This window comes from Cyrtonyx montezumae, unplaced genomic scaffold, assembly GCF_038088225.1.
Source record: "Cyrtonyx montezumae isolate F1298 unplaced genomic scaffold, pur_monq_1.0 scaffold_2, whole genome shotgun sequence".
Lineage (NCBI taxonomy): Eukaryota > Metazoa > Chordata > Aves > Galliformes > Odontophoridae > Cyrtonyx > Cyrtonyx montezumae.
Genome location: NW_027071936.1, coordinates 44,693,193 through 44,720,826, shown reverse-complemented (window position 1 = coordinate 44,720,826; position 27,634 = coordinate 44,693,193). Strand labels below are relative to the sequence as shown.

At 42.1% G+C, this 27,634-nt stretch overlaps 1 protein-coding gene across 2 annotated transcripts in view; it reads left to right on the top strand.

Moving 5' to 3' along the window:
* Positions 1–19,499, top strand: part of SLAIN2 (SLAIN motif family member 2) — a 28,498-nt gene extending 8,999 nt beyond the window's left edge. The window contains exons 3-9 of one of the 2 annotated variants that reach the window (XM_065737060.1): positions 2,443–2,607; positions 3,631–3,792; positions 4,580–4,939; positions 7,116–7,253; positions 11,816–11,893; positions 16,529–16,847; positions 17,885–19,499. In XM_065737060.1, the coding sequence (XP_065593132.1) occupies positions 2,443–2,607; positions 3,631–3,792; positions 4,580–4,939; positions 7,116–7,253; positions 11,816–11,893; positions 16,529–16,847; positions 17,885–17,951 (1,289 nt within the window). In that variant the 3' untranslated portion in view covers positions 17,952–19,499. The remainder of the gene's footprint in view (positions 1–2,442; positions 2,608–3,630; positions 3,793–4,579; positions 4,940–7,115; positions 7,254–11,815; positions 11,894–16,528; positions 16,848–17,884) is intronic. The other variant, XM_065737061.1, reaches the window with a different exon arrangement.
* The last annotated feature ends 8,135 nt before the right edge of the window (positions 19,500–27,634 follow it).

The following is a 27,634-nucleotide window of genomic DNA, read 5'->3' as shown; positions in this document are numbered from 1 at the left end:
CTGGAAACCAGCACTTCCAATATGAGGAAGTCTAAAATGATACCAGATTTTACAAATGAGCAAGTGAAAAAATCAGTGGCAGGAACCCAGAAATAGTATTCCTCTCTATTCTAGAGCAAAAGAGAAATTGAAGACCGATTTAACCAACTGTTGACTAAAATAAACCGGGTGGTGAATGCTGTTTCTGAATCTTATAGAAGAAAATATGCATTTCTGTAAAAATGCTCATCATTTCATTAATCCTTCCCTCCAATGTTTTGAAAGCTAATGTGTGATCTGATCAAAGCTGATGCTTCATCTAATGGAGAATCGCAATCATTATGTTCAAAGTTGTCCTACTTATTAACATTGCCACTCCTAAGACCATATTTTGCATTGTTGGAAAACACTTAGTGTCTTCCTATGCTATAGAAATCCCTATTGGAGTTCTATAAAAGGAAAAATGTTTTGAATAGAGCTTTTTTTTTTTTTTTTTGGCTTTTTGGCTTTTTTGTTGTAGCTTTTTTTTTTTTCTGTCGAGAAATACAGTGCTAAGGAAGGTAAAAGTTCATACTTGCCTAGGATGACAAATGTTTTACCATATAAATTTCATAATGTACCAGGGAGTACTTTTTTGTTTATAGTGAAATTATGCTTGCTTTCATCTAAAGAAATCTGCGTGTCATAAATACTTAGTACTAGTTGTTGCTTGAGCACTAAAGTAGCAGTGATTTGTCTCATCAGAGTCAACTGGAATACAGCCACTTTTAATTACTTTCTTTGTTGACTGAGCTTGATAATGAAGCACAGGTTTCCTTTGTGACATTCACAAAATAAAGTGGAGGCACCTCAAGAATCCTTGCTAAAATTCATTGAATTCCCTTGTTGGTGAAATGAGCACGTACCATTTTAGCCTGAAAGTGAAAGTGGGAGCAGTTTAAGGAATCTACAGTGAATTCCTGCCATTTCCGCCTTGCTGTGTTCTGCTTGCTGATCAGTTGTGGTAACACAGTTCCTCTTGGAGTGCTACTAAAGACTGATTCTCTGATGAGGTCATTTATTACTGACACTGCTTTAGTAATCTGGGTGACAGTGCAACCCCTCTATTTCTTGTATAGAGCGAGTGAGGAGGTAGTGACAAAGGGCATAGTGGGTGGGAGGAGGAACTGAGGCAGGCTTGGCCACTGAAGACAGCATTTCATGCAATTGTCTTGACTTGGTGACTTCTGGAGAAGCCTTTTTTAAGTGCTGTATAAATCTTCCACTTAAGTTTGTGTTGCAGTAAGAACTATGACTGTCTTTTCTGCTTTACAGTACCAAACAGATTCAGGGCATCCAGAAATATAAACAAGCATTTGTTGTGCTTGTGTTTTTGGTTTCTTCGTTTGTTTTTTTCTTTTATGCTTTGGGGAATTTCATATGCAATGTTTATAGTTCTCTGGTTTGGGGTTGCTGTTTAAATACTGCATAATCCAGACAGGTCTCTGAATTCTGGAGAACTAGACATGAACTGCATTCCCATATGATTTATATACATATTAACTATTCTTTCACCCTAAAAGGCAATTGCAGGAGGAATGTGACTGCTGGCTGGTTTAGTTCCATCTATATGTCAGCACCATCCCAGGGGTTAGCTGTGATTCTCAAAGAAAGATGAAACCTAGGGGGGATGAGAACAAGGTTGTTTGGGTCAACTGATATTAAAGAGCATTTGAAATGGCAAAAATCAAAGGTAACTGCTTCAAAAATTTCATTTTTCCATTTGGTTTTAAATGTGGAGATGTTAGGATTTCCTTGGGATGGCTGCAGTGTTGCAGCAGCTCCTTAGTAGTAGCCAAAAGCAATCTTTTTCTCTGTCAGTACTACGTAAGCTAAGGACTCTTTTTGTCTTCAGTGGGCACTTGCTGTTTGTTGTGGTACAAAATCTGTCATTTTCCAAGGCAGGCTGCTGGGCTGCATCAAACACTTATTCAGATTGTACTGGGGCAACTGTGTTTCATGTACTCTAACCTTGATGTATGTAGGGATGCCTCTCTTTGTTATGTCCAGTTACAAAGAGGATGGTTTTTGTAGCCATTGTTATTTAATGGTGTCTCTGATTTGTATGTAATGCCTAGGTTCTGTATTAGCATAGCTTAGCTATTACAGTCAAGTTTTGAGTCCCTTCCCTACTTCTTCCCAGTGCCTAGGTTGAGCATGCTAAACAGGAGAAAATGAGTGTAGCAATTTTAGATCTGACTTTTACTAAGAATGTACTTGTTATCTTACCTTGTAGTTTTCTCGTGTTAGGTTTAGTACCTAGGAGACTAAGAAATCAGTTGGAAAAAAAAGATACCTGCTGACTTAAGTGCTTTGCTTGAACTGTATAGCAGTTAAATCACACTGAAGTTACATTAGTATTATATTCATTTTTCTTGCTTGTTCCTGTATTATAATTTGTCATTTTCCTCCTCTTTTGTACAGCCATGAAGAGACAGAGTTTGTACAATAGCCCTTTCAGTGCAGTCAATTACGCCAGCTCCTATAGTCCAAATACCAGTAGCCCCTACAGTAGTGGTTTTAACTCCCCCTCCTCAACACCAGTGAAATCTGCTTTAGTCAAACAGTTCATATCTCCAGGTACCTCAGGTAAGTGGGTGTGTGAGGGGGAGTGGGGGATCCCTTCCTTCCCTCTCTTCCTTTCCTTCAAAAATATGTGCTCAAATACTTCACATTTCCATGGAGCTAGAATAAGAAAGACACCACAAGCCATCAGTATTTTTTTCTTTAGGAAGTTTGCATTGTGCTGTATTTAAGCTTTTTAGGAAAGGCATTTTTTACATAGCTTTTGGTGTGAGGTGCGTGTACAGTGTTAAATTTGGATACCCGTGGACCTAAGATAACTGGTTACATTTTAACAGCTAGACCAAAACTCTTACTCTGTGGCACTGTAGGCGCTGAAGTTTCCTTTAGAAAAATTGATGAGTGGAACATCTCTCTGCACTGAAGTCAGAATTTTGGCTCATTGTATTTACTTTAACTCAAGTTAGTATGCAGGGAAGAGAAAAAACATTTCATTTTAAGTTCCACTATCCATAGCTTGCTGTGGACTTATAAAGATAATCCTGCACTGCAATATATTCACCAGAGTCATTACCCAAGTTTTGTTTTCATCTATCTAGCTCTGGTCTTTGTTATGTGCTACAGTCCTGCTGCCATCTGTCACATGGCAACAAAATGTAATGGAATATTGGCGAGGAGGCTCAACCTCCACACCACTGACACCCACCTCTGGTGTTGCAGGCCAACATAATCAAATAGAAGGCTTTACTTTCAGTGCAGCCCTCGTGGTGCGTAGAAATAAGAATGGAGATGTAAATGGAACAGGCATGCAGTTGTTCTTTCTGTAAGAGCTGTATGGATTTCATAGCAGTTGAAACCTTGGTAGATATGGAGCAGATTATGTGTCGTTAATTTCATCTGTTATAATGATTTCAATAAAGTTACTCATTTTCAGTGTAGATTTGCAGTCAAACGTTTCCAATGTCTGTCTGCCAGCCTCAGTGTTTGAAGGCAATCTTTTTTTCAGATTGTTGGTTCTTCTACCAGGTTATGCATTGTTTTTTTGGTTTTTTGTTTTTTTAACATCTCCTATTTATTTTCTTTCTATAGGTCATCTTAAAAGCTCAGCTGATAGGAATCCTCCACTAAGTCCACAGTCCTCTGTGGACAGTGAATTAAGTGCGTCAGAGATGGATGAAGACTCGATTGGATCTAATTATAAGCTAAATGATGTTACAGATGTGCAAATTTTAGCACGGATGCAGGAAGAAAGTAAGTATTCTGCATCCTGAAAACCAAGTGGGATAGCTGATCTTTTTTAATTAAATAACTGCAGAAGAACTTAGCAGGAATGGGAGAGAAGTCTTTGCCCTATCAGGGATATACAAACGTAGTTTTCCTGAGAAGACTAGCTAAGGACTTGTGTCTCCTGGATGAGGAAATGTATTCAATTATATACCTGTACTCCTGCCCTGGTACATTATGTACATTATAAAGAGTAAAAAAAAAAGTAGAAATTCAGAAAGGATGGTTTAAATGTGAAACAAACATTAATTACAAACACTATTTTATATGTCAATGTGATAAAAAAATGTTCTTCCCTTTATCACTTTGAATTGTTTTGTGCACCCCTTGGGATAAGTGCTCCCAGCTTTGGAGCTTGCTGGTCTAGAGAATAGGGGTAGCTTTTTGTTATATTTACTAATGTATCTCAAGAGGCATTTCATTGCAGCTGCTATCATTCTTACAGGGTGTTACATGATAACAAAATTAAGTTGTTGCCTGTGCTGAGTTTCCAGCCTGGGACAGGAGATGAACAAGTAGAAAGCAAAACTATATTGATGATTGTTGTGGTAGGAAAAGGAAGAAACTCACCTATTTACTCAGCTGTTAGACAACTTTGTTTGATGCTAATCTGGAATTAATTTTATGCCTCAAATAAAAAGAGGGAAGGTGAGCTAAATGTGAGTTTGAGCACTGGGCAGGTAGTTGTGTGAGCCATTCCTAGTCTGTGCCATTTGTGTGCTGCTAAAAGTAACAGCATGCTCACTGTTGCCAGGCCTCCGGCAAGAGTATGCAGCCTCTGCTTCTCGCCGCAGTTCCGGTTCTTCTTGCAATTCCACGAGGCGCGGCACATTCAGTGACCAGGAGCTTGATGCACAGAGTTTAGAAGATGAAGAAGATGGCACGCATCACACAGTGCACCCTGCCGTTAGCAGGTTCTCACCGTCACCTCGTAGTTCTCCCTGGCCTTCGCCAAAACAGTCTCCAAGGAATTCTCCTCGCTCCAGATCACCTGCTCGAAGTATAGAATACAGCAGAGTGTCACCCCAGCCCATGATTAGCCGTTTACAGCAGCCTCGGCTCTCGCTTCAAGGCCATCCTGCAGATATGCAGACCAGTAATGTCAAAAGTGAAGGTAATAAGCTCTGTCTCAGATTTGTTACACAAGTAGCTCAAGTACTTGTGTAAAATAGACTTTGGTGTGAAGTGCTAAAACTGTACACTCGCACAATACCATGGTTTAATCTCAGCGTTGTTTAAGATAAAGTACAGTAAGCAAAGCTTAAATACTGCTGGAGAACTTTAGCTGTTAGGTGAGTTGATAGGCTTCCTCTATATCTTAGATGTTATCCAGTCACTGAGAGTAGTCAAGTTTTGTTGTCACTGAGTTCTGTCTGTGGCAGGAAAATGCTTTAAGATGGAGGAGAGCACAAGGGAAGCTATCATTCACCAGTAGGCCTTGCAGATGGCAGAATAAAATGAAGAGAGTATAACTGCTGAGAATAAGTGTAACGTTGTAGTTTAGGCATATTTCTAACCTATGTGATAGCTGAATGCTTTCATCTGACACGGCAGGACTGCGTGCTCTCTGACCATGAATATGGCCTTAAAATGGTAATACTGACTTTGACTGTTTTAAATAAATGTCGAAGCTGTGCAAATTGCCACACAGTAAAAATTGCAGAAAACTTCATGCCAAATGTATTGTCATATAATAATGCTGTTCTGGTACAGTTTTGCTTCTGAGTACACTTGGTAGCAAGTCAGCTCCTTTTACGGAGCTGAAATTCCATAAGCATATTCCCATCTAAAAATGGTAGTTATTTGGTGAATCAAATCTTAAATTCAGAAATACATGTAGTTATGAAGAATTGAGCTTATTTATTTCTCTTCAAGGCAAGATGGATGTAAAATGTCTAAAGCTGGGTTGATGTAGAAATACATTTTTGAACAGTTTTTCTGTGTTTCTTGTTTCTCCTGCTGATACAGCAGCAATCTATATCACTTACAGAATTCCACTGACTAAGACATTTTCGACTTCTAATCAAGAAAATAAATATGCTAGGCTAGAGCTTCTGGGAAAGATGATCCTGCAAATCTAATTAGCTACTCAAGAATGTCTTTGGAAGGGTTAACGTAAATCTTATCTGGAGGTTTGCAGAAATGTTAGGTATGTAGGAAAGCATTCAACAGAAAAGCTAGTAAATTATGAGTACGTTGTGTCTTAGTTGAGAATCCCTTTCCCATTCTTTTTTAGGGCTTCATGAAACTCTTAGTGCGTGCTAGATGAGGTACAACAAAAATATTCCATGAGAGGCCAGGTACAAAAGGCTGCTATCCCAAATATCAGAGGGATGAAAATAGAGCATGTAATCATGTGCTCTGAAACACTTCCAGGGAATTCTCTTGCAGTGTTTTTTTGTCTGGTTGGATATTATTTGGATATTCACAGCCAAAAATGTTGTATGGGATTTTTTTTCTGCTCTAGAAAGGGTAATGGGAAATCTGGATGTTCAGGAATGCACAGAATACAATGCTAACTTGTAAGAATATTCAGCCTATGAAAGTGCTTACTTTCATTTTCACGTTTAGTACTTGTGTGAGTTAGAGTACTTCTTCCCTGAATCACTCTTCAGTTGGCCACATGAGCAGTGTTCTGTCCTGTAGTGTCATCGTCCCAGCTCTGCGTGGCTTGGACATATGCAGAGTGCCACAAGAGTTGAGAAAAATTTAGCAGCATTTTTTTGCCTTCTGTGAGAAATGGTTCGCATTTTATAAGCTCCTTAAAGCATCAGTACTAGCTGAATTAATAGTTGACTCATATGTGAAGGAATCGTAACCCTTTAGAATTTAAAATGCTCTGTGTTAAGTTTCTTTCCAAGTGAGCACCTATTTGTTACACAGCGTGCTGATGTGGGGCTGAGTAGTGCCAAATATTGTCTCAAAAATTACTGTTTTTAATCTTAAGACAAGCACTGTATAGTCTGGATAAGGACTTCAGAAAGTATGCAACACTGCACGATAGATTTGTATGCACGATGGAACAAACCTCAGAGAATTAAAATTTAGCCACATTTCAATTTGGGAACATCTTCATTATTTTTCTTTTGCCACAACTGAAAATTGTGCATTCATTACATATAAAACTTTGCAGATGATCAAAGAACTGTAATGCAGCAAAGTATGCATTTAGATTCGTTTCATACAGCTATCTGTGTCGCTTAGATTTTGGGTTCAGCTATTGGTTAATAACTTGAACTTTGTCAGGCATCAAGCTACACGTAGCAATATCTTTGTGTTGTTTCACACAGAAAAACTAAGGCGTAGTCTTCCAAACCTGTCCAGGACATCTAGCATCCAAGCTGAGTCTGTGAAAAACAGCAGAAGTGACTCAAACTTCCAAGTGCCAAATGGAGGAATACCTCGCATTCAACCTCAAGCCTCAGCCAGTAAGTACTTTCCTGATGTTTTAGTGGATGTGTCAGAATTAAGTGATGGTACTGAGCTGTTTTCCAGTTTCATGGTGCAGAGAAACACTGTGTGCCACACTAGAGGCGTGGTATTTTTTGTAAAATAAATCAGGTATTGAATGTATGGAAAGAACGTCTAGTCTCCTGTTAAAATAACATTATACCGTCCTAAAAGCATATCAAGTTCCATAAAGTGCATCACGTACTGAAGTAGTGTTAGACAGGATGTATAGTGCTGCATACAGTTGAATTTTATTTTCCAACTAGAAAAACACATCACGCTACCACAATGTTTCTCCTGATGCTGGTTTTGCTGTTTTAACAAATGAAACCTAGTCTGAAATCATTCATGCAATTTTAACTCATTTGCAGTTTATTTTCTTCTGCTTTGTCACTCAGAATTAGGTATTCAGTTGCAGATTTTGTGGTTTCAAACATCAGTGTTTCTCAGTAAAGGTTTAGATGAACCTGAGTCCCATGAAACAAAAAGCACAGTGCTGGGTTAGTGCCTGCTACTTTGCTTGGAAGTGAACCACTGATACGAGAACGCTGCTGATCTCACAAGTCTCTTAGAAATGGTGACCTTAAAGCCAAAGCAAATGGAACATAAATATTCAGTGCCTCTTTGTATGTCAATATTGACAGTTCCTTTTGCTTAAATGTTTCCTGACCATTTTTATTTTAGAACAAGTTGGAAAATGGATAAGGCTGTGTGACATTTTCAAAGAAAGAACACGTTATGAATATTATTATTTGTAGAGCTTTGCTCTATAAAATTTCATCAGTGATCCAAGTATTTGATAAGCAATGTAAGATAGTATTTGTGAATGAAACAACTCTCCTTTTTACCTGTTGAAGAGTAGAGGCACACTGGCATACCTGATGGGCCTTTTTAACCAGGCCTTTCAAAACAGTTTGCTAATACAACCACTTACAGATAAATAACACAGACCTTGCAAAGACAGCAGGACTTCTGCCTTTGTAGTGGCTCTGGACGTAAGGATTCTGTGGACAATTAGTCCCAACTGTGTGCTACTACAGCCAAATCAATACAGATCGTATTTGGTGTTTTAAAATAGAGTGAACTTGATAGGGGAGAGTACAGAGGGCAGCTTATCTAGTCAGAAAACTATTTTCTAATTTCTAATGTTCACAGTGAAACTTTATAGAATGATCAATAGCAGAAGTCTCAGTTCTCAATATTTGAATTATGAGACGTTTATACATAAATAATTGTTTTCAACTACTGGACAGATTGAGTCATTGAGTGCTTTAGGTAGATGTGTTTGCTTTTTATGGGAATCTTACACAAAGGTGAACGCCTCTAGAGCAGCTTACATCTCAGCATAAGTTAAGTATCATTAACAAAGCCCGGATTTCTAGCTTTTACAGTTTCCCTGCTCTTACAGATGTTTGTCAGAGTCTTGCTATTGACAATCGTAAAACGGTTTGTGTGTGAAGTCAATGAGTAAGTATCTTTGCCTAGTCTGGATAAAAAAAAAAAAAACTCTTCAAAACTGTACATTGTATAACAAAATTCCAGAATTGTGTTTTGTTTTTTTTATTGTACACTTTTTGTTTTATTGGCTTTTGTCACCTTGCACAGAGCGCTGTTAAATTGCAGCAAAGTTTTGTTTTCCCCTGGCAATGACTTCTGGGTCTAAGGATTCAAAGCTTCCTCATACCTGCTAGTTTTGCATGAGCTTACCTTTGCAAGGATGCTGGCTTGCCACCTGGGATCACTACTTTTCTTTTTGTCAACGATCTGCTGTTCATAATTTACTTGCACATTTGCTGTGGCTGCAATACTGAACTTGCTATGGTTGCTGGCATTCAAAAATGAGCTAGGAATCCAGTAAGTTTCTGTACAGACAATTCTTGATATGGTCATGTAGGCAAATTAATAGCTTGATCAAAGAGTAGGTGGCAGATAATTACAAAAAATACAAATGCAAAAGATGAAGACATTTTCTGAGCTTTAGTTCTAATTCGGTGAAAAATCCAAATTATCTTTGAAAACAGATTGAATGAATAAACTAAATATTAAGTGTAACTGTTGGAATCTTTGTTTACATGCAGTTCACTGTGCTGTCACGCAGAAAGGACTTCTGAATGTGAAAGCTGCTAAGTATTCCACTGTATGACACTGGCAGATAGGGTAACACTTGCATTCTCCAAAGAACAGGCATCTTCTAGACATCAGTGTGTTACAAACTGCAGATTGTACTCTATGGAGATCGTGCAGAGCTGTACAGTTTACAAGGTGGTTCTGTGTGGATCATGTATGCATGCTTTTGATTGTATGCAGCATTAATAACACAAGGATGTGAAAGCTTTAAGCAGAGTTAATTACAATGCTTTTTCAAAGAGCTAGGCTGTAGATTGTTCAAATAATTAGTGACCATAGTCTGCTTGTCATGTTCAGAGCAAAAGAACATGCATATTTTAAGGAAATCTTAAGTATCCCAATCCGGTGAATCAGAAAGAAATATAATTAAATAATATATATTATACATATATGTATAAATATATATTCAGCTTGCACCGTTTGTGAGAGGTAGTATGGAGCAGTCCAAGAGCAGCAAATAGTGTGGATGAGCATGTATGTGCTCATCTCACATCACATTCCCACAGCATTGCTCAAGGTCCCTGCTTGAGGTTCTTTGCAGTGGTGTAGTACTTGTACTAAGTTGTTAGGTGCTGGGAACTTTTCCTGGAGTCTCCACTGGGAAGGAAAGAAGGAATTTGATATATATGTATATATATTTAAATATATATATGATTATTTTTTTTAATTCTTTCCACATCATCTCACATCTCTGACTTGCAAGTAGTGTAGTAATGATGGGGGAAGCAACTTCCTGCCATGTGCAGTTGGCAGTTTAAATGTAGTGGAGTGATATAGGGAAAACAACATTTAGGGTCATAAATATGAAGGAAGAAGTTGTTCTTGATTTAATGTGGTAGAACAAAAACACTGATTCAGTAAAAAGTGGTATTGTGGAATACTTGTGGACAGGAACACTCTGGCCAGTGGTTGGCTTCACTAAATTCCTTTAAGAAAGCAAGTCTGGGAATCGTGGTCATTTTAAACATCTTCATGTGTTTAATTGGCTGCTTGTGAGTATCAAAAAAAGTTTACAGTCAGGCCACGTGTCAGCAGTTGAGTAATAACTGACTGTCGCTTCATGCTTTTTTGCATTAGATTCTAGTTGGTGGAAGGGCCTTTTGCTCTTTTCTTTTAGGCACAATTTAAAATGTTTATAAACGTGTTTATTCATTTTTGCTGTTGGTTAAAAACAAAGTTTTTAGTTAGTTATTAAGATCAAAATGATTAGAGCACCTCCTTATATTTTAGAATGAAGGTAAAACACACGATGGCATTGCTTTATAGCTCACAAACTACTGCAGATTTTGCTCTGACTGAAGAAGTCCCTTAGAAAAGATCTGTTCCTTCTTCTGCCTTCTGTAGCAATATTCAACAATTGGTGATGTGAGTACTGACCTTCCTCACTCAGGGTTAGGCTCTTCACACACAGCTGTTCCTCCATCTTTCTTCCCTCTCACTATGGAAATAAACCTTACTGGTGCAAGCAGTTTTATGCTGGCATAAAACTACACACTGAGGTGAGCAGAGACGGTTTTCCGTGCGTTATCATTTTAAGCAGCCTTTGTGTAGGCCAAGCTTTATTTCACTGACTGCTTTCCTTCTTCCCTCCAAAAGTATGCTGCGGTGAAAATACGCTGCATCGGTGCATTCCTTCTGGCAATAGATAATTCTCTCTCTGCCAAGTTTCTGCCGCTCTCGGAATGCAGGCTTCTCTCTTGGTGCCTGGTAGGTAGTAAGGGTGTTTCAAGGCGGTATTACCCTTGAACATTACTGGGAAAAAAAATGCAGGACATAGGAGCAGTCAAAAAATAAAGATGGGTGTGCTGTTTTCTTGCTGACAGCTGCTATCCCTCAGGTTTGTGTCTTCATTCTGAGTCCTCTTGTGTAACTTCAGAGAAAAAAGGCAAACGTCTCTCAAAGGGTTTATGTTTGCATAAGAATGACACTTTTTTAAAGTGATGCTCATACAAAAGTGATGCTTCTGCACAGTGCTGGAGTTTTTCTTGAAAGTTACTTTAAAATGCAAAGTTTAGTCTTGCTTGATCAAACAGGACAGTTGAATTTCCATCTTTATGACCTTGCACTCATATTGCTGTAGCATGCGTGCTAGGTGGCTTGTTCTCCCTTTGGTGTATTTATTTGTTTGTTTGTTTGTTTTTGCCTTCCTGGGCTTTCTGCCCTGCAAGGAGCTTCACTCTTACAGAATCTGCGCATTTTGCACTGCAAAATTTCTGACACGCTTCTTTGTAACTCTTGGCCATTAAGAGCAAGCACTGTTTGAAAACCATCACTTTCAGAGCCATAACAGCTTTTTGAGTGTCTTACTCACTCTGTTCCTTATGCTTCACAAGTGGATGCCATTCTGAAATTCCCAGTAAACTCAGCTTACTTATCTTCGTAGACAAATATAACACTTCTTGTCTTTCAACAGCTCTGCAAAGGCAGAAAAATTTGCCTCGTGCTGCCTTCAAAACCAAACAGTTTCTTCAAACTCCATCTGCAAAAGGAGGTAATTAACTTATGGCCTCTTATCGAACTCCAGCAAATCTCATATAATTGTTCACCTGTATTAAATCTCACACATTGAAGATTAATGAGTTGCTGTTGCATGTTGGGATGAACTGAGTAGCTCTTGATTCTCTATTACACCTAACTTCTCAGTCTGAACATTGAAAATACATTCCAGTATCACGTAAAGAAAGAAAAGCATTAAATCCAGTTTTGAGACAGAATCCAATTGTTAGTGACATCTAGCACTGATGGCTAAGGCTGGATTGGAAAAGTAGATTTCTGAATAAGTATTTAGTGGGAGGATGTTTGGGTGGGATTTTTTTTCTTGCAACACATACTTTGTAAAACAAGTTTTGTAAACATTTCTGAAGTTGAAAAATAATCAGACAAGGAAAGTATCCTCTTTTACTTAGTTCTGGAAACTAACAGTAGCAGCTTTTTCACCCTTGAACACACAGTGTCAGCTGGAGATTTGTGCACGTGTACACATTGCTTGTGCTTTCTCCTTTCCTCTCAAAACCAAACCATTGTCCCACAGTGTAATTTAGTTTGTGTTGGTTTTTCTCCTCAAAGGATTACAGACTATTGCTTATAATGTTCAAGTTGGCTAACAGTTGAGGTTGACGTTTTTGAGAAGAAAGTAAGTCCCAGACACAATTAGGCAAGTTGTAGCTGATTTTTAGTGAATGCTGACAGCCTTGCATGTGACACTGCCTCAGTCTCACAGCCAAGATGAAAACAAAAGTGTATGGTTTTGGCTTCAAATGTAGTTGGTTCCGTTGCATATTACAGACTAGAAAACTTTGCTTTAAAGACTTCATTTGAAGCCAGTTCATAAGATATGCTTATGTTAGAAAGTCTCAAGGGCAGTAAGAATCCTTTGAGTGGATCCTGGAGGTGGTTGACAACAAGCATGCCTTTCAGTGCCTTAACAGCACTAACTTCTTCCAGTCAGCATCATTCCATTCACAGAGCTCTAGTGTCCTGTCTTCCCTTGAATTAGCCAAGCATAATGATTTTGAAGCAGATGCACGTGGCTGACAGGAAGTCTCTAATGGTCTTTATACTTCATTCCAAATGCAAAAAACATCCCTCAGTGTTCTGCTTCCTCATATGACTGTCATTTTTACTCCTTCCCAAAGCTTTCTGTGCCCTTTCCAGCAGGCCGTGTCTCTGCATTCATCCCATTGTGTGGAACATTTGCAGGGCTGGTGGCCTCTCCTGAAGCTGTTGAAATGCATAGAAATACCAAAATTTTATAGTCTTCAGAGTGTTGGTTTTCTTGTCTATGACCTAAGTGAGATTCTTAGGATTATACCAGCGTCATGCAGCAATGAAACAAGACTTCAGTTTCAAAAGACTATGGGCAACAATTGTTTTTAGTTTCTTGAAATGTTGTTGCATCTCCTCACAACTCTTGCAGCAGCACTTGGGCTGTTTCTTTAATCGTTTTCTGTAAACGTTTCAAAATACCTTTAAGTAATAAAATAATTAACTCACAGCAACAGATTTGTTAAGGTTTATACAACAGTTCGATATCAGTCATGTGACAGAACAGCTTATTGATTTGCATTGCTTTGCCTCATCTGTTCCACTGGAGGGGTCTGAGTCCTCGTACTGAGGTTTCAGTTTAACAATGCATCTGAATCGGTTCTGGTTTCAAGCTGGCATGCAGCAGCCTTGGGGTGCAGTCCTCACTGCATCCACTTTCTTCCCTGCCCTGCAGTCAGAATCCCAGGAGTGTGCACGGTGGCACTGATTTTTCCTTACTGCCTGAGGTTTTAATTGTAGCTGGTTCTAGTTGGTTAGTGTGTAAGGAGATGGAGTTGTGCACTGCTATTAAAGCACTTCCTTTATGTGCTGTTATTAAACATCTGTTAGTTCACTACTGCAGATGCGTATACAGTATCAGATAGATTGGACTGAGGCAGCACTCCACTCTGTGTAATCCAGTCTTACTAACAGGCCAAACTCCAGAAATGCACTAAGACAAAAGTCTTCACATGTTGAGCAGAATTGTTAGGCGCTTGGCCAGCGATTGCTTCAGAGACTGCAGCACACTGGAAGACAATTAATTCCTTTATGTAAAATAATGAATACAGCTCTCAGCAATGTCTGCAATGTGCACGCTGACAGGAAACACTGTATGAATGGACAGCTCAAGCTGGAAGCGTGATAGAACGGGGTGAGAGAACACTGGGGAATGGAGAAGACTAATTCACTGGTGTAGGGTGGATACCTTGAATGAATAGTACCCACACAATATATTGAAGATGAACAGTGTATTTTTGTAGAGCTTATCCAGATGGTGTAAAAGGCACCCAATAAACTAGGAAGGGCTCACCTGTCAATGAAGGTCAAGGCTTGCCTGGAACTCCACTCAAAAGGGATCTCCAACAAGAGATCCTTCCCCAGTGGTGTTCAGCCCTTAAATGGGGTCTGGGAGAGGTGGAGCCAGACTGGACCTGTTCCAGCCACACAGATGAATTGCCTTCACCTGTGCTCCTGCGGCTGACTCAGTGCTCACCTCAGGTGGTCCATCAGTGGTTCAGGCCGTGATTCAATGGTTCCCATACAACTGGACACTTACTTTCTCTTGGAAGATGATAAACTTTCTTCAGTTACAGGTTTTCATTGCACTCAGGGCTGTAAACCTTTTCTTCATTGTGCATGTTAGCAGCCAGAACTCTCCTTAGCAGCCCTAAGGCTGTGCTCAGTGTTTATATACTGGCATTGTTTGCCAGGTTAGTTGCTAACATGGTGCTGTATTTGAGCTCCACCAAGTATAGTGATGAAAAATCCAGTGATGAAAGCTCCTTTTGTTTAGACTGTAGTATATCTTGGTAATTGCTGATTTAGTTACACCAATGTTACAGACAATTTCACATTCAAAAAATAAACCCCTCTAATATGTAATCCATCGTAGTTCTGGGAGCACTTTGCTGCCATTCTTGTCTGTCATTCTGCTGTTAATGCTTTCTGTGATCCATGGTCTGGCTTGACACCAAGGTTTTTATTTGAAGGGCTTTCATTTATTCTCCCTTACCAACTGTCATGTATTGTTGACATCTCTACCACCCTTTGTCAGCTTTTCCCATGCACAGCCTCATGCTTTCTACTGTCAGTAGAAAGGCCCTGCTGGATAATCCCCAAAGAAACTGGATCCAACTCACATCTATAACATACAAATTAATCTTTCTATCAACCCCAATCAGGAATAGCTTCGCAGTACAACCTGGAAATTACTGCTTTCTCTGTACCCCATTTCAGAAGTCATATTCCTATCATTACTGGTTTCTTCTCTTAGTTGTAGTGGATCTGTCTCGTAAAATGATGATAATAAGTGCTGTGTGAAGGGCCATCTTTAAGCACAACATCTGTCAAAGTGGAACTCAACTTCCTCTGCATAAAGAAGTCAGTTAAGAAAGAATTGCTCATGCAAGGCCACTGGATGTCAGCATGGTTTTTCCTTTCTTCTGATCGATATGTTCCTCCAACATCAACTGTTGCTGAATCCCACCCACCCTCATCAGGCTGAGATGGTGAAATTCCACCCAAGTATTAAGAAGATGGATTTGTTTAGGAACGCTCTTTAGTGATACATTCTGCATATTTTTAAAAATACTTCTGATACTCATAAGGAATTGAGCTTAGGATTTAGTATTACCAAAGCACTTAAATATTGTCAGTACTTTGCTGTGAGGATCAGTTGTCGTTAATTGCGAGCTGACTTGGAAAATTCAGAATTCATTCTTGTGTATATAATACTTAACTCTTGCTATTGCATTGAGTAAAATAAATATATAGGACCAAAAAAAGTACTAACGGCATACATCTGTGTGTGCACCTTGAATTAAGGGCTGCAACAGAGTGTTAAATTCTAAGTCTGAGCCTATAAATACATTGCCACTGGTTTTATTAACTTTTCCCAGGGAGGATTTTTACATACATTCTGATAACAAAGTATTTGAATGCAGCTGTAAGTAAAACTGCTAATGTAGAAGACGTGTGTAAGAGGAGGAAGGCTATAAATTGTCGGAGTTGTCTGGTTTATCTCTGGTGCTGGGAGCTGGCTGGATGTCTTTATTTATTTGTTTTACCTTCAGACTGTAGATGTTGAACTTGACACTATCATAGAAGGAATCCTGATTTAGTGAGTTTGGTTAAAAAGAGCATAAAAGAAACTTGAGGATGCCCTGCTCTGAGCTGCATCCCTGTACCCGAGGAAGTGCCAGTATGCACAGATATATCACACTAGAATCCTACATTCTTGAATGTGTTGGTTTAGGGATGGGAATTAGGTACACATTTCTGAAGCAGCTATATTTCTTCTTACCCAAATACATTCACCTGTTTCTTCTGACTTGAGGGATAGAATGGCTAGGGCCCTACTGGCATTACTTATAAATCCAGAGAAATCCTCACAGTAGATAAATGGAGCAGTGGGGTTATTATATTGAAAACACGTGACAAAGAGGACATCTGAATTCCTGTTTCTCATTGCTGCTTGATTGGCTGTACTCCATTATACATTCCGTGTTGTTTGACTTTTCACATAAAACCCTTGCCTGTTCTTAATCTCAGCTATACTGCAAGTTAAGCTTGAAAGTAACTTCTGCATTTTATTTTCCAGTACCTTCTTCAAGCAAATTCCGCTCTCCCGCAGCACCGTCTCCCCTAGCTCTCCGACAACCGCTGAAAGCATTTAGTAACCACGGACCTGGTTCTGGTGCTCCTCTGGAAGCCACGCAGCTGACACACAGCAGTTCTTCACCGGGGCCTCTTGCAGCTCAGAGTTCAGGCTTGCCCAGCCCCGCCTCCGGTGTTAACAGCACCACCCTCACCAGGCCGGCAGGGACAGCGGGGATGAGGAGTGGTTTGCCCAGACCCAGTGCCCCTTCCGCAGGGGGCATCCCAGTGCCTCGTAGCAAACTTGCACAGCCCGTTCGCAGGTGAGCGTGGCAGAGGCAGTCCAAAGTTCTGTTTGCATGCTAACTTCTGTACGTAATATTTGTGCTGTCCCTTCCTGCAATTCTTAGCTTGGTTTCAGCTCTTGAGAAACGATGCAAATGGAAACCCCTGCGTGAAGTGTTGGTGTTTTCAAAACGGATTTGAAGCAGAACTGAGAGAAAAAGGTTCTTGAATTGGGGTGGGAGGATGGGTGAAGCTGAAATGAATAATGAAAGATACTGAACTAAAAAGGCATCGCAGCGTGGGCTGAGAAGGCAATAAAGATTTGTCCTTGTGGTTTCAAAAAAAGCCATCAGAATGTAGCTGGCAAATTAAAATTTGTTTGTAGCACTGAGTGACACATCCTGAGTTAGAACTATTGGAATTCCTTTTGTAACCCACATCAAGAAATGGCACTGTGATAGAGCAGTAAGGGAAGACCAACAGAGGGCTCATCCAGGGTGTATTCTAAACGTAAATAGCGGTGCAGTTAAGCCACAGCACAAAAGAAACTTTTCAACTCAAACATAACCTCTGAAACTTTTTAATAGAAGCAATGTGTAGTTGTCCAAATCCCAGCTGGCCTTAGAAGTGTTTCACTTACTACACAGCTATTGTACGTGCCTTAGGTACAGCATGCAGTGTCCTTACACAGTGCAACAATGAAGTAGTTCTGAACTTCAAGACTTCAGTGTAAGGAAACTGTAGTGCTCTAAACAAGGATCTCCCTGCATATACAAAAAAAAAAAAAAAAAAAGGCTCATTTTCAAATGGCAGGAGATTAAACTTGTGTTCTTGCACAGGACAGTAAGAAAATGTTTTCAGATGGGATGTCAAGATCGTAAACTGAAAAATACTTCAGAGTTTATGTTAAATAAACCGTACTGCAGAGAAACAAATGAGTAAAGTGAATATAAATATATATATACTTTATACATATTTAAAGTACTTTGTTTTCAAATGTTTAGGCTCTTATGTATTGTAGATGGAGACTTCAGCTGTTACATGTGAAACTGAAAAGTCCCTCATTTTGTTCTAGATCGTTACCTGCTCCGAAAAGCTACAGCAACGTGAAAGATGAGAGTTGGAAAGATGGCTGCTATTGAACTGCAGAGCTTAATGCAAAGTTCCAGTGCTCACGGATGCTTCCTCAGCAGCTAACACACAGCTTGATCCTACAGACTGTTCAGATGTGACTTTTGGGATTTGGAAAAATTCCAGACCTCTCTGTCTCTAATTAGCACAAGCTGGCAGAGATTATAAAGCAGCACTTTAATGACATCTAACATCAGATGTTTGGTAATCATACAATCACTTTCACATTAAATTGCTCTCAGTTACGTATTGTGGTTTTTCTTGCTTGCTAGAAGTGGGTCAGTTTGAGCATTTATGACAGCGGCCAATGTCTGGGCAAAAACCTAACGAATGCCAAAGAAATGCCCATCTTGAAAAACAGCAAGTACAACAGTCACTTCAGGTTCCAAAAGATCGTTTTCAACCTAATTTAATTCAACAGGAAGGTTGGTAAATGCATACTATTGTAACGTCACTGTTAACAACTGAATGAGATTGTTGCTGGGGGAAGCTGTACGTTCCTCCTTCAGGAAGGAGCAGGAGCTGCTCTGGAGGTCAGGCAGACAGGAAGGAGTAGCTGTGGCTTTTATTAGCGTTGCAGCTTCGAATGTGGCAGACGTACACGAAGGCAATAGTACGGATTGCCCCTTCCCTATGTTGATTGATCAGCTTTACGTGCTCCTGCTGCAGGATTGCCAAAAGGGCTTAGTATCAGTTGTACAATCTTTCTGACCTTAAAGTTCCTGGCTCAGGAAAGATGGCCTTTGCTGTTGTAGCCACATTTGTAACACATTACTCGCTCTCTGGGGAAAACTTTTTTTATAGCAGGTTTCCTGTACGAAAGGAAGAAGCAAGTAGTCACGTCGGTGCGTTCTGATACCGCAGCACATCGCTGGCAGCCTGGAACACAGCTGTAAATGCTGACAGGAGAGGAGAAGGAAACACAACTATGCACTTGTAACATACAAATTTTAAGGTAATGAGTTGATTCTTGATGCCAAATGATATTCATTTAGGTGATGTTCCACGGTAGGAGGGAGTTTTCTGTATCCTATTTTTTTACTTTCATCCATTTCTTAAATTGGTTTAATTTTAAATTGTAAATATTTTTACAGAAGATATTTCCCATGTAAGTAAGCGTGTTTTAAATATGTACTTTGCCTTACATATGTGTATCTTACATTACTGGTAATAGAGTATGAAACCTGCTATGTCTGTTTACAAGCTCTTAAATTTCTCCTGTGGCTCTGACTTATTCTAACACAATTTTCTCAAAACAACTCATTTATATAATTAGCATTTGAACCATCATTTTCCATTTTGGAAGGCATCACACAAACACCTGTAACTAAGGTCGTATTCGGTAGGACTAGTTAAATGGAAGGGATTTTGTTTGGAGCCTTTTCAGTACGTGGGATGTACAGTCGATGAAATAATGAGACGTGAGTGGTGTCCTTTGTGCAATGACTGACAAACACTACGAGTTGGAGGGGGCAGTAGGTAGCCTTCAGCCCATGAAGTACCTGAGCTCAGGACTGCTGGTGGATTTTGACTCCCACCACTCAGAGAACAACTAACCCTGAAATCTTAGGCTAGCATTAGCATCTTCCTGGATAAAAAGCCATGCAACACCACTTGTGCTGGAAGAAGCCAAACAGAAAGCAGCAGAGACTGATTTGCAGCTCTTCATTACTCAAGCAGCTGTAGGCAAGCCACGGCTTGATGAGCGACTTCACAGCCCAGGCTGAGATCTGGGCTGAGGCTCTGAAGTTGGTATCAAATACACTGTAACTCAGTAAGATCTCAGCAGAGGGCTCCTGCTGAAACAACCCAGCCTCGCGTCGCTGCCACAGACAGTGGGTGTCAGTGAGCATCTCACGTAGCTGTAACCAGAAGAGATCGAATGCACCCATTCCCCTTGAAGACTGAACTTTAACAGTTAGTCAGCATTTTACAAAGCAATGCTGCTTTGTTGGAAAAAAATAATAATTTTTTTTAATTGGTGGACTTTATCATACACCTTGGTTGACTTTTAAACTTCAAAAGTCAATTTAGTTGACAACATTGGGGTTTTACCATGGCTGCATCGAACTGCTGTGTAAGTTTCCTTCAGTAATTCATTACTTGGGTGAATTCAGCTTCAGTTCTTAAGCATTCTTTTCTCTGCTGTTCTACTCCCCCTGAAATACAACAGACAGCTTCCTGAAAAGACAGACTGTTTACTAGAAAGCCTTTGTGCATTATCAGTTTATTGATATCAGGAAATCATGGGGCTCTGTGTTTAGAGATTTACTGCAGAAGTGTGGAAATATGGATTTGATAAACTAGTGCCTATGATTTACTTAACTTATGTTTGATATAGTAGTAAGGGTTTTATGAATGTGGATTACTTTTTGTGCCAACAGCTCGGAATTGTTGTATGTATGTAGGCAGAAGGACTCGTTCTGCTTCCAAAGTTATTTAATTTTTTTTGTGTTTGAATGTTTTTTGTAAGTGTTAAAGTGTTAAAAAAAAATATATAAAATATTCTTACCACAAAGCACTGCCTGGGTCGTTATTTTTATAGCAAACTGTTTATAAAAGCGTTCTCATATTTATAGGGTATTTTTAGAGGTGTTTTTGTTGAATTTTTTTTAGGGCAGTTAGTTTGTTTTTCCAAAAGCTGTATTCACTTCTTCAGTCCTGAACATCAGCTGCTGCTGCACTTGATGAAGCGAGCGCTGTTGTTTGGCTCTGTGGTTTCCTCAGCAGGCTGAGGTGCCTGTTCTGTGCACAGAGGCCGCTGCTCTGTAAGGACAGCGTGTGATTCAAGTACCACAGAAACACAGAATTGCCAAGGTTGGAAAGATTATCTAGTTCAACCATCACCCCCACCAACCAAACCATGTTCTGCAGTATCACAGCTACACGCTTCCTGAACACCTGGAGGAGCAGTGACTCTGCCACTTCCCTGGGCAGATCCTTGCAATGCCTCACCTCTCTCAGAGAAGAAATGTTTCCTAATATCCACCCTGAACCTCCCGTGACACAAACTTAGGCCTATTATTTCTCATCCTATCACTGTTACCTCAGCTGATCTTCCAACTCATTACAACCTCCTTTCAGGTCATTGTAGAGAGCTCAGGTCTCCCCTGAGCCTCCGCTTCTCCAGACTGAACAATCTCGGTTCCCTCAGCCACTCCCCTTCTGTGCTCCAGACCTCTCCCAGCTTCTGTGCCCTTCTCTGGACACACCCCAGGGCCTCAACATCTTTCACGTACTGAGGGGCCCAAACCTGAACACAGTACTCCAGTACTGTGGCCTCACCAGCACTGAGTACAGAGGGACAGCCACCTCACTGCTGCTGCTGGCAACTTTGCAGTGTGAGAATTTGGGCATATACGTAGAAAACTGAACAGCCTTACAGCATATGTAACAAGGCTCAGGTCAATTGTTAAAGTTTACCTATTACTATATTATGTATAATAATATATAATTAACATTACCTGTTACAACTGATAATACAGACAAGAAACTGAATATATTCATTAAGAGCAGTACAGGCCAACAGCTCTTCTAACCCATTGCTTCCTGTCATCTCACCCCAAGCAATATTGCATGCTTATATCTTCCTTTCAGCCTGCTTTGGTTCACACAGCAGCAAGAAGTTTAAGTTTGGTAACATGCACATCGCTACTACACAACGTAAGCAATAGCTGCCATGCTCTTCCACACCTTGAGTCATTAATAACTGCCTCTGTATTAAAGGTGGTTGACTGCTTCTACTGCTGCAGTAGCTGGAGATCATTCAACTTCACAGCTGTGAAATCTGTACCCCTTTGAGGAAGACGTGCAGTAACCAACGTGCAGCCCCTTCCCAAGCCTTTAAAGTGTTCTAGTGGAGGTGCCACATAAATCCACAGCACAAGCACAGCTGTTGGATTCAGTAAGTCTGTTTCCATAACACAAATGCCATCTTTTCATCACATCAGCATTTCAACAGTTAAGCTCGACTTACTTCTATGTGGTGTACGCATCATGCTCAATCTCTTTAATGGAATTCAGCCAGTGAGGCTCGCTGCTATCGCAGTGTAGTCCCCTGGTTTGTAATTAAGCACCCAGACCAGAATGCTTCCCCTGGGGCAGCTTACCTTCTAAAGCAGAGCTGACTTCACTCTTTCCAATGTGAGCTGCTCATTCCTGCTTCCCTTTACTTTCTGGTTCAGCAATCAAATGCAGCTCGCCTTGTGCTCCTTCAGGAAAACATAGGGCAGTGTCAAAATCACAGGCAGCATGACTGCCCTTCCTGCATCTCTCCTAGTATGCTTGTGTAATAAATCATTACATATTATACTTAGATGGAGCATCGTGATACTGCCAGCACTTAGAATCAACAGAAGGCACTTATGCTGCTGCTGCCTGCAGAGCAGTCCACTGTGATCATTTGAAAGTGACTTTTTTTCCTCAGATATTTGTAGTAAAAAGAAACAAAAGCGTCAAATTGTGACAAGTTTTTTGTTAAACATGACAGCAATGTGTTTTTAGTTCTTTCTCTCGATCTATAAGAACAGAAGTGTATATATATATTAGTTTTTAAGTTAAAGCAATCTAATTTCACACTTTTTAAGTGAAAAACAGCCAGGACAGAAAAGCCCACGGAGCTACTCGAGCATTGCCCACCCTGTAGCACAAGGCTGACCCCTGCAGGCAGCCTGCCCGCTGCCTCGTCTCGGGAGGCGAGGCTTCACATGAAACTCCAGCGCAGCAAACGAACCCTCTCCTCCCAGAGCCTCGTGTTAATTCCACAGCTTGCTGTTCAGGAACTGAAAGGAGCGAGCACTCCTTCAGGCTCACTTTCCATAGAGCCGTTTGTTTCATCATGGGATTGCCAGGCACACGCTCACCCTGCACACCACCGTGCTCCCCAGCCACGGGCAGGCTGCAGGGCTGCACCACAGCCCACGCTGACACCAGCCCCCAGTGCCAAGGTCAGATGGGCAGGGCTCTGAGCACCCTCACCGAGCTGCAGGCATCCCTGAGCATTGCAGGCAGTTGGACTAGAAAGCCTCTGAAGGCCCCTTCCACCTCAAATGATTCTATGATGCTTCTTTCCTCAAGGGGCTTCTCCCAGGAGCTCTGTTTCCCTTCAGTTAATACCACCAGATCAACCCAGTTCCAAAAAATTCATTACCTAACAGATCTTTACTCACCCCTCTGTTCTAACCCTGGCTTAAGAGAGCCGAACCACCTCACCACTGCTCCCGCTCACAGCACGCTCCAGGGGCAGCCAGAATGCTGAGCGGGAAAGCGACAGAACGAGCTCTATCCCAGAGCTCCCAGCTCAGGGCTGGCTCAGCGGGCTGCAGGAGACCCTCCTGCAGTTCCCTGCTCTGCCACACGCTGCTGGTGATGCTGCCGCTGTTTTGTTGTGGCTCAGCCCTTTGCCAGCACCATGCAGCTGGGGGGGAGGGGCGGGCACTGTGCTATTTAGAGACAGGGGTCAGCTGCGGTGTCCTCTCACCTGTGGCAGGAGGGTGAGCTACACGTGGAAATTTGGTCAACATCTGTTTCTAAGACCAAATGTCACAGAGCATATAATGTCTATTGTAAATGTCAGAGTCAATAGATTTTTTTTTTTCTTTCCTGGAGGTGGGATGGTGAATAATCTTAGCAAAGATTCAGTTCCTGTATTTACACTGCCATTTACACAGGCCTGGATCACCTAGGCCGCACTCCAGGCACAGGAACACTGCAAGACCCGTCTGCCATAGCACCCGGGCCCAGCTCAGTCCTCCTGGTCAGGAGCTGGGCTGAATGCCTGTCCTGCAGAACTAACTTACAAAAACAACACTCGTTACTGGGCTCAGACCCCACAGCCTTTGTGGGCAGCACTGCCCACGTCTCAGCCCACTGCAAGCACTCCCATCCCGTGTTTCTGTGCTGTTCTCCTCCAACAAATTTTTCACTGGCAGAATGTCTTTATCAGCATGTTCCCACTTCCTGCATCTTCCTCATTATGAAGATAATTAAATAATACTGATTACCAATGTGAATCACCAAAATCGATCTATCAGTAATCTGTTGATAACATTAAAACAACAGAGGGATCACACTTACAGACCACTTCCACTCTGCTTTTTCTTTTCAGTAAGGATACTGAACAAGAGTGGCCCCAGTACTGACCCCTGGGGAGCACCAGATGGGTTTAACTCCATTCACCACCACTCTCTGGGCCTTAGCATTTTGGCTACCCAGATTTCAAACATCTTATTTAGAATTTACACGCACAGCCACTTGTCCTGTCAGCATCTCCTCCAAATCTCCCTGACAGCAGCTCCAAGTGCAGCTCTATGCTCTTGTCATGCCGCGCTCTGAAGCCACCCCCACGTGTTCCTGACCCTCCAGTTGCTCATACCCTAAAGGAGCTGAACTATCCCCTGGGCTGGATATCTTCAACTGCTGTTTGGGATGGCGGAAACACTTAAGAATATTACCTTTCCTGAGACAAATTTAACTATTCACAAAGTCATGACAGATTTGGTTAACTCCTTAGTGAAAAAAAAAAACCACAAAAAACAATTAAATGTCCAACTATATATATATATATATATATTTAATTGTAATTACATTTCATTCAAGAGTTGCCAAGTCTTAGAAACAGCCTACAGAGACAGATTTTACCCAGCTCTTGGACAGCTTTGATTCTACTGTGAAACCAATTCCTTTTCAATTCAGCCCAGCTGAGGAGTGATTTTTGCTGTTTTGGGCTGTGCACAAAGCACCCCACTTGCATGTGCAGCTGCTGACGGGGGCTGTGTGTCCACCTGCAGCCACCAGTGAGGTCAGCAGCCCCTGGGAAGGAACACCACTGCACACTTCTTACAGTACCTGCCTGGCACCCCAACACAGAAACAAAAGCCTTTGTTGACCCAAACCACCTTTCCAGGGCCACAGCATCCAGAATGCATGTCCCTGACCGCAGTGACACAGCAGTCCCACTAAGATCAGGGGATCAACACGAAGATTCTTTGGGTTATTAAAACAAACCACACCTCAGTGAGGCTTTAGAAGAGCACACGCGCCGTGTGCCAGGGCTGTTTTACGTGGGATCAATGTACAACACTCTCTAAGAGGAGTATTAAGAGCTTCCCATTATGTGTTAGATTTATTTCTTCCCATTATCCCGAGATTTCTTTGTAAATCAATGGAGATTTAATTTAGGTAACAGCACACCTGGCTTCTGGTCTGGCCTTGCTTTGTTCGTGTGCTGATCAGTTCCACAGATATCCATTTTCATTATTCTGTAAAGACCTGGCAGTGGGACAAGGACCATTTTTATCCCATGTTTGTGTTGCTTTGCACACAAACTGCTCGGTCTGCTCCGAGGAGCTGCAGGAGCAGCACTGACAATGACAGTGGAGTGCTGAGTGCTCTGTGCCACCCAAGGCAGAGCAGGGCTGCTGCTATGGACCTGCCCATGGGCTCACCTTCAATCTGAAGAAAGCTCTGGCAGCAGAGGGCTGGGACTCATCTTTAAAACGTCTTTCTTCAATTAAATGAACACTCCATATAGCAGACAAAGCTGCAGGAGTCATTCAATTTAGTGCTGTACTTTTTGACAGTCAGGCTGCTCCGCAGAACGATACAGGTTCAGAGCTGTTCACTCTGACCTGGCTTTAAAAAAGCAAAACCAAACCACAACCCATATTTTACAGGCACGAGACAACATTTATGCACTTCACCTCACATGATTTATGTCCCTAACTGGGTTAGGTTCCTGCATAGGAAATGAAGAGGAGCTTCAAGCCTCAATGGGAAACAGAAGCCTCTAACCCAGCGGGGTCGGGGCCAGGAACAGCCCATCGCCGTCTGCTGTTTTATGCACATCCCTCCATCAGCACACCGCAGTCGTTTCACTTTGCACAAGCACCTCCAGCACAGCACATTCCTGTTCCAACTGCCCCAGCCCCGTGCCCAGGGGCTCACCCCTCAGAGGCAGAGCTGTGCCTGCTGCTGGGGGCTGTCTGGCTCTGAGCCCAGAGGTGAGCTTCAGAGGCAGCCCCAGCATCCCCGGCCCTGCCACCCCCAGCTCTGTCATACCCTGCCCCTGCCTGGCTGGCACGAGGCTGATTCCAGCTCCTCTGCACTGAGATGTGCATTAGTCATCCAGACATTCATTTTATTCTTCCTTTCATCACAATGCTGATAGTGCTCCCACACACACACAAACATCTCAGACAGCAACAGAAGGGAGCAGTGCCTGAGGCAGAAAGATTTCCTGTGTAAACCCAGGTGAAGGTATCTAACATGCAACATGTAGTTGCTAACAGAAATTTGCTAAGGCAGCCTCCAAACGCACACTGCTGATATCTGCTTTCCAGCTGCAGGGTACAACCGCCTCAGCAGACACCCATCAGCAATCAATTTTCAGGATTAGCCCTTCTCCCACGGGCCAGGAGCCTGCTCGTAATGGGATGGCTGGCAAAGAGATCTGCCTCTCGTTTTTGGAAGGTGGTTCACACAGCTAGGACGCTCAGTCCTAACGGTGAAATACTGGAACGTCGTGACTTGAGTCCCGAAGTAATTTGATGATTAACGGGCTTTAAAAATAACCATGGGGCACATCAAGTACAACAGTGGGGTTTATTTCAACGGTAATTTCTGCCCTGGACTGCTAACACAGAAATGCTCAGTGGGTCTGTGACTCAAAGGGAGGAGCTGTCCCCAGCCACGCAGGGGAAATGCAGCAGGGACACAAAGGAGACCGACAGCCCAGCAGCAAAGCTGTGTGTTCAGGTCTGCCCTGAACCACATCACCTCGACCACATAACAACACTCAAGGTGACAAACGTCAGAGTGCTTCTCGGGGAGGGGAAGAAGCAGAGAGGAGACTGCGAACAGGATTCAGGTGCTGGTACAGCTGCCCAGAGAGCTGTGGTGCCCCATCCCTGGAGACATTCAAGAGCAGGTGGGATGGGGCCCTGCACAGCCTGAGCTGGTGGGTGGCAGCCCTGCCCATGGCAGGGGGTGGAAATGGGCGGGCGTTAGTGTCCCTTCCAACCCAAAGCAGTCTATGATTTGAAGTAAGAGTCTAAGGGAGGGCAGGCTGCAATGAATGGGGGAGGTCAAATGGAGGGGAAAAGCTTCTATGGGATCCCATCTACGCAAGAAGGCAGCATAGATGCTGCACCCAGGGACTCAAGAAAGAGGCTGTGAGGCCAGGCACTCCGTGACACCAACACGAGACGAACCAAAAGAAGGGAAGCTCCACAGCAGCCTCTTCTGTGAGTAGTGTGGGACAACATCATTCACAAAGGCTACAAACAGCACCAGTGGCTGCTCCCCTTCCTGCTCCTCACTCTCACCACCTACCTGCTCACCCAATTTTCAACAGGCGGAACAAGGAAGAAATGGAGAATAAAAGATGCCAGCAGTTGTTGCAGTGCTTCCTATGCCGCGGCCAAGCAGTGTGTGCTCCCACTCCCCACAGCAGCAATTAGTGCGGACAGAGGCACACTGCAGTGCCCCACACACGGGCCATGGCAGCCTGCAGCCACCTGCAGAGATCATAACCACCACGCTCAGTGCCGGGCACCAAAGTGCCGCCAGGAGGTGGGGACCCAGCAGCTGGGTTATCATGGCCTCCTCCTGCCCATGGGACGCGCTATACATTGTGACACATATCTGCTCACCACCGCAGGCAGCCTGGGCTGCGACGGCGGCAGATAGCGCAGGG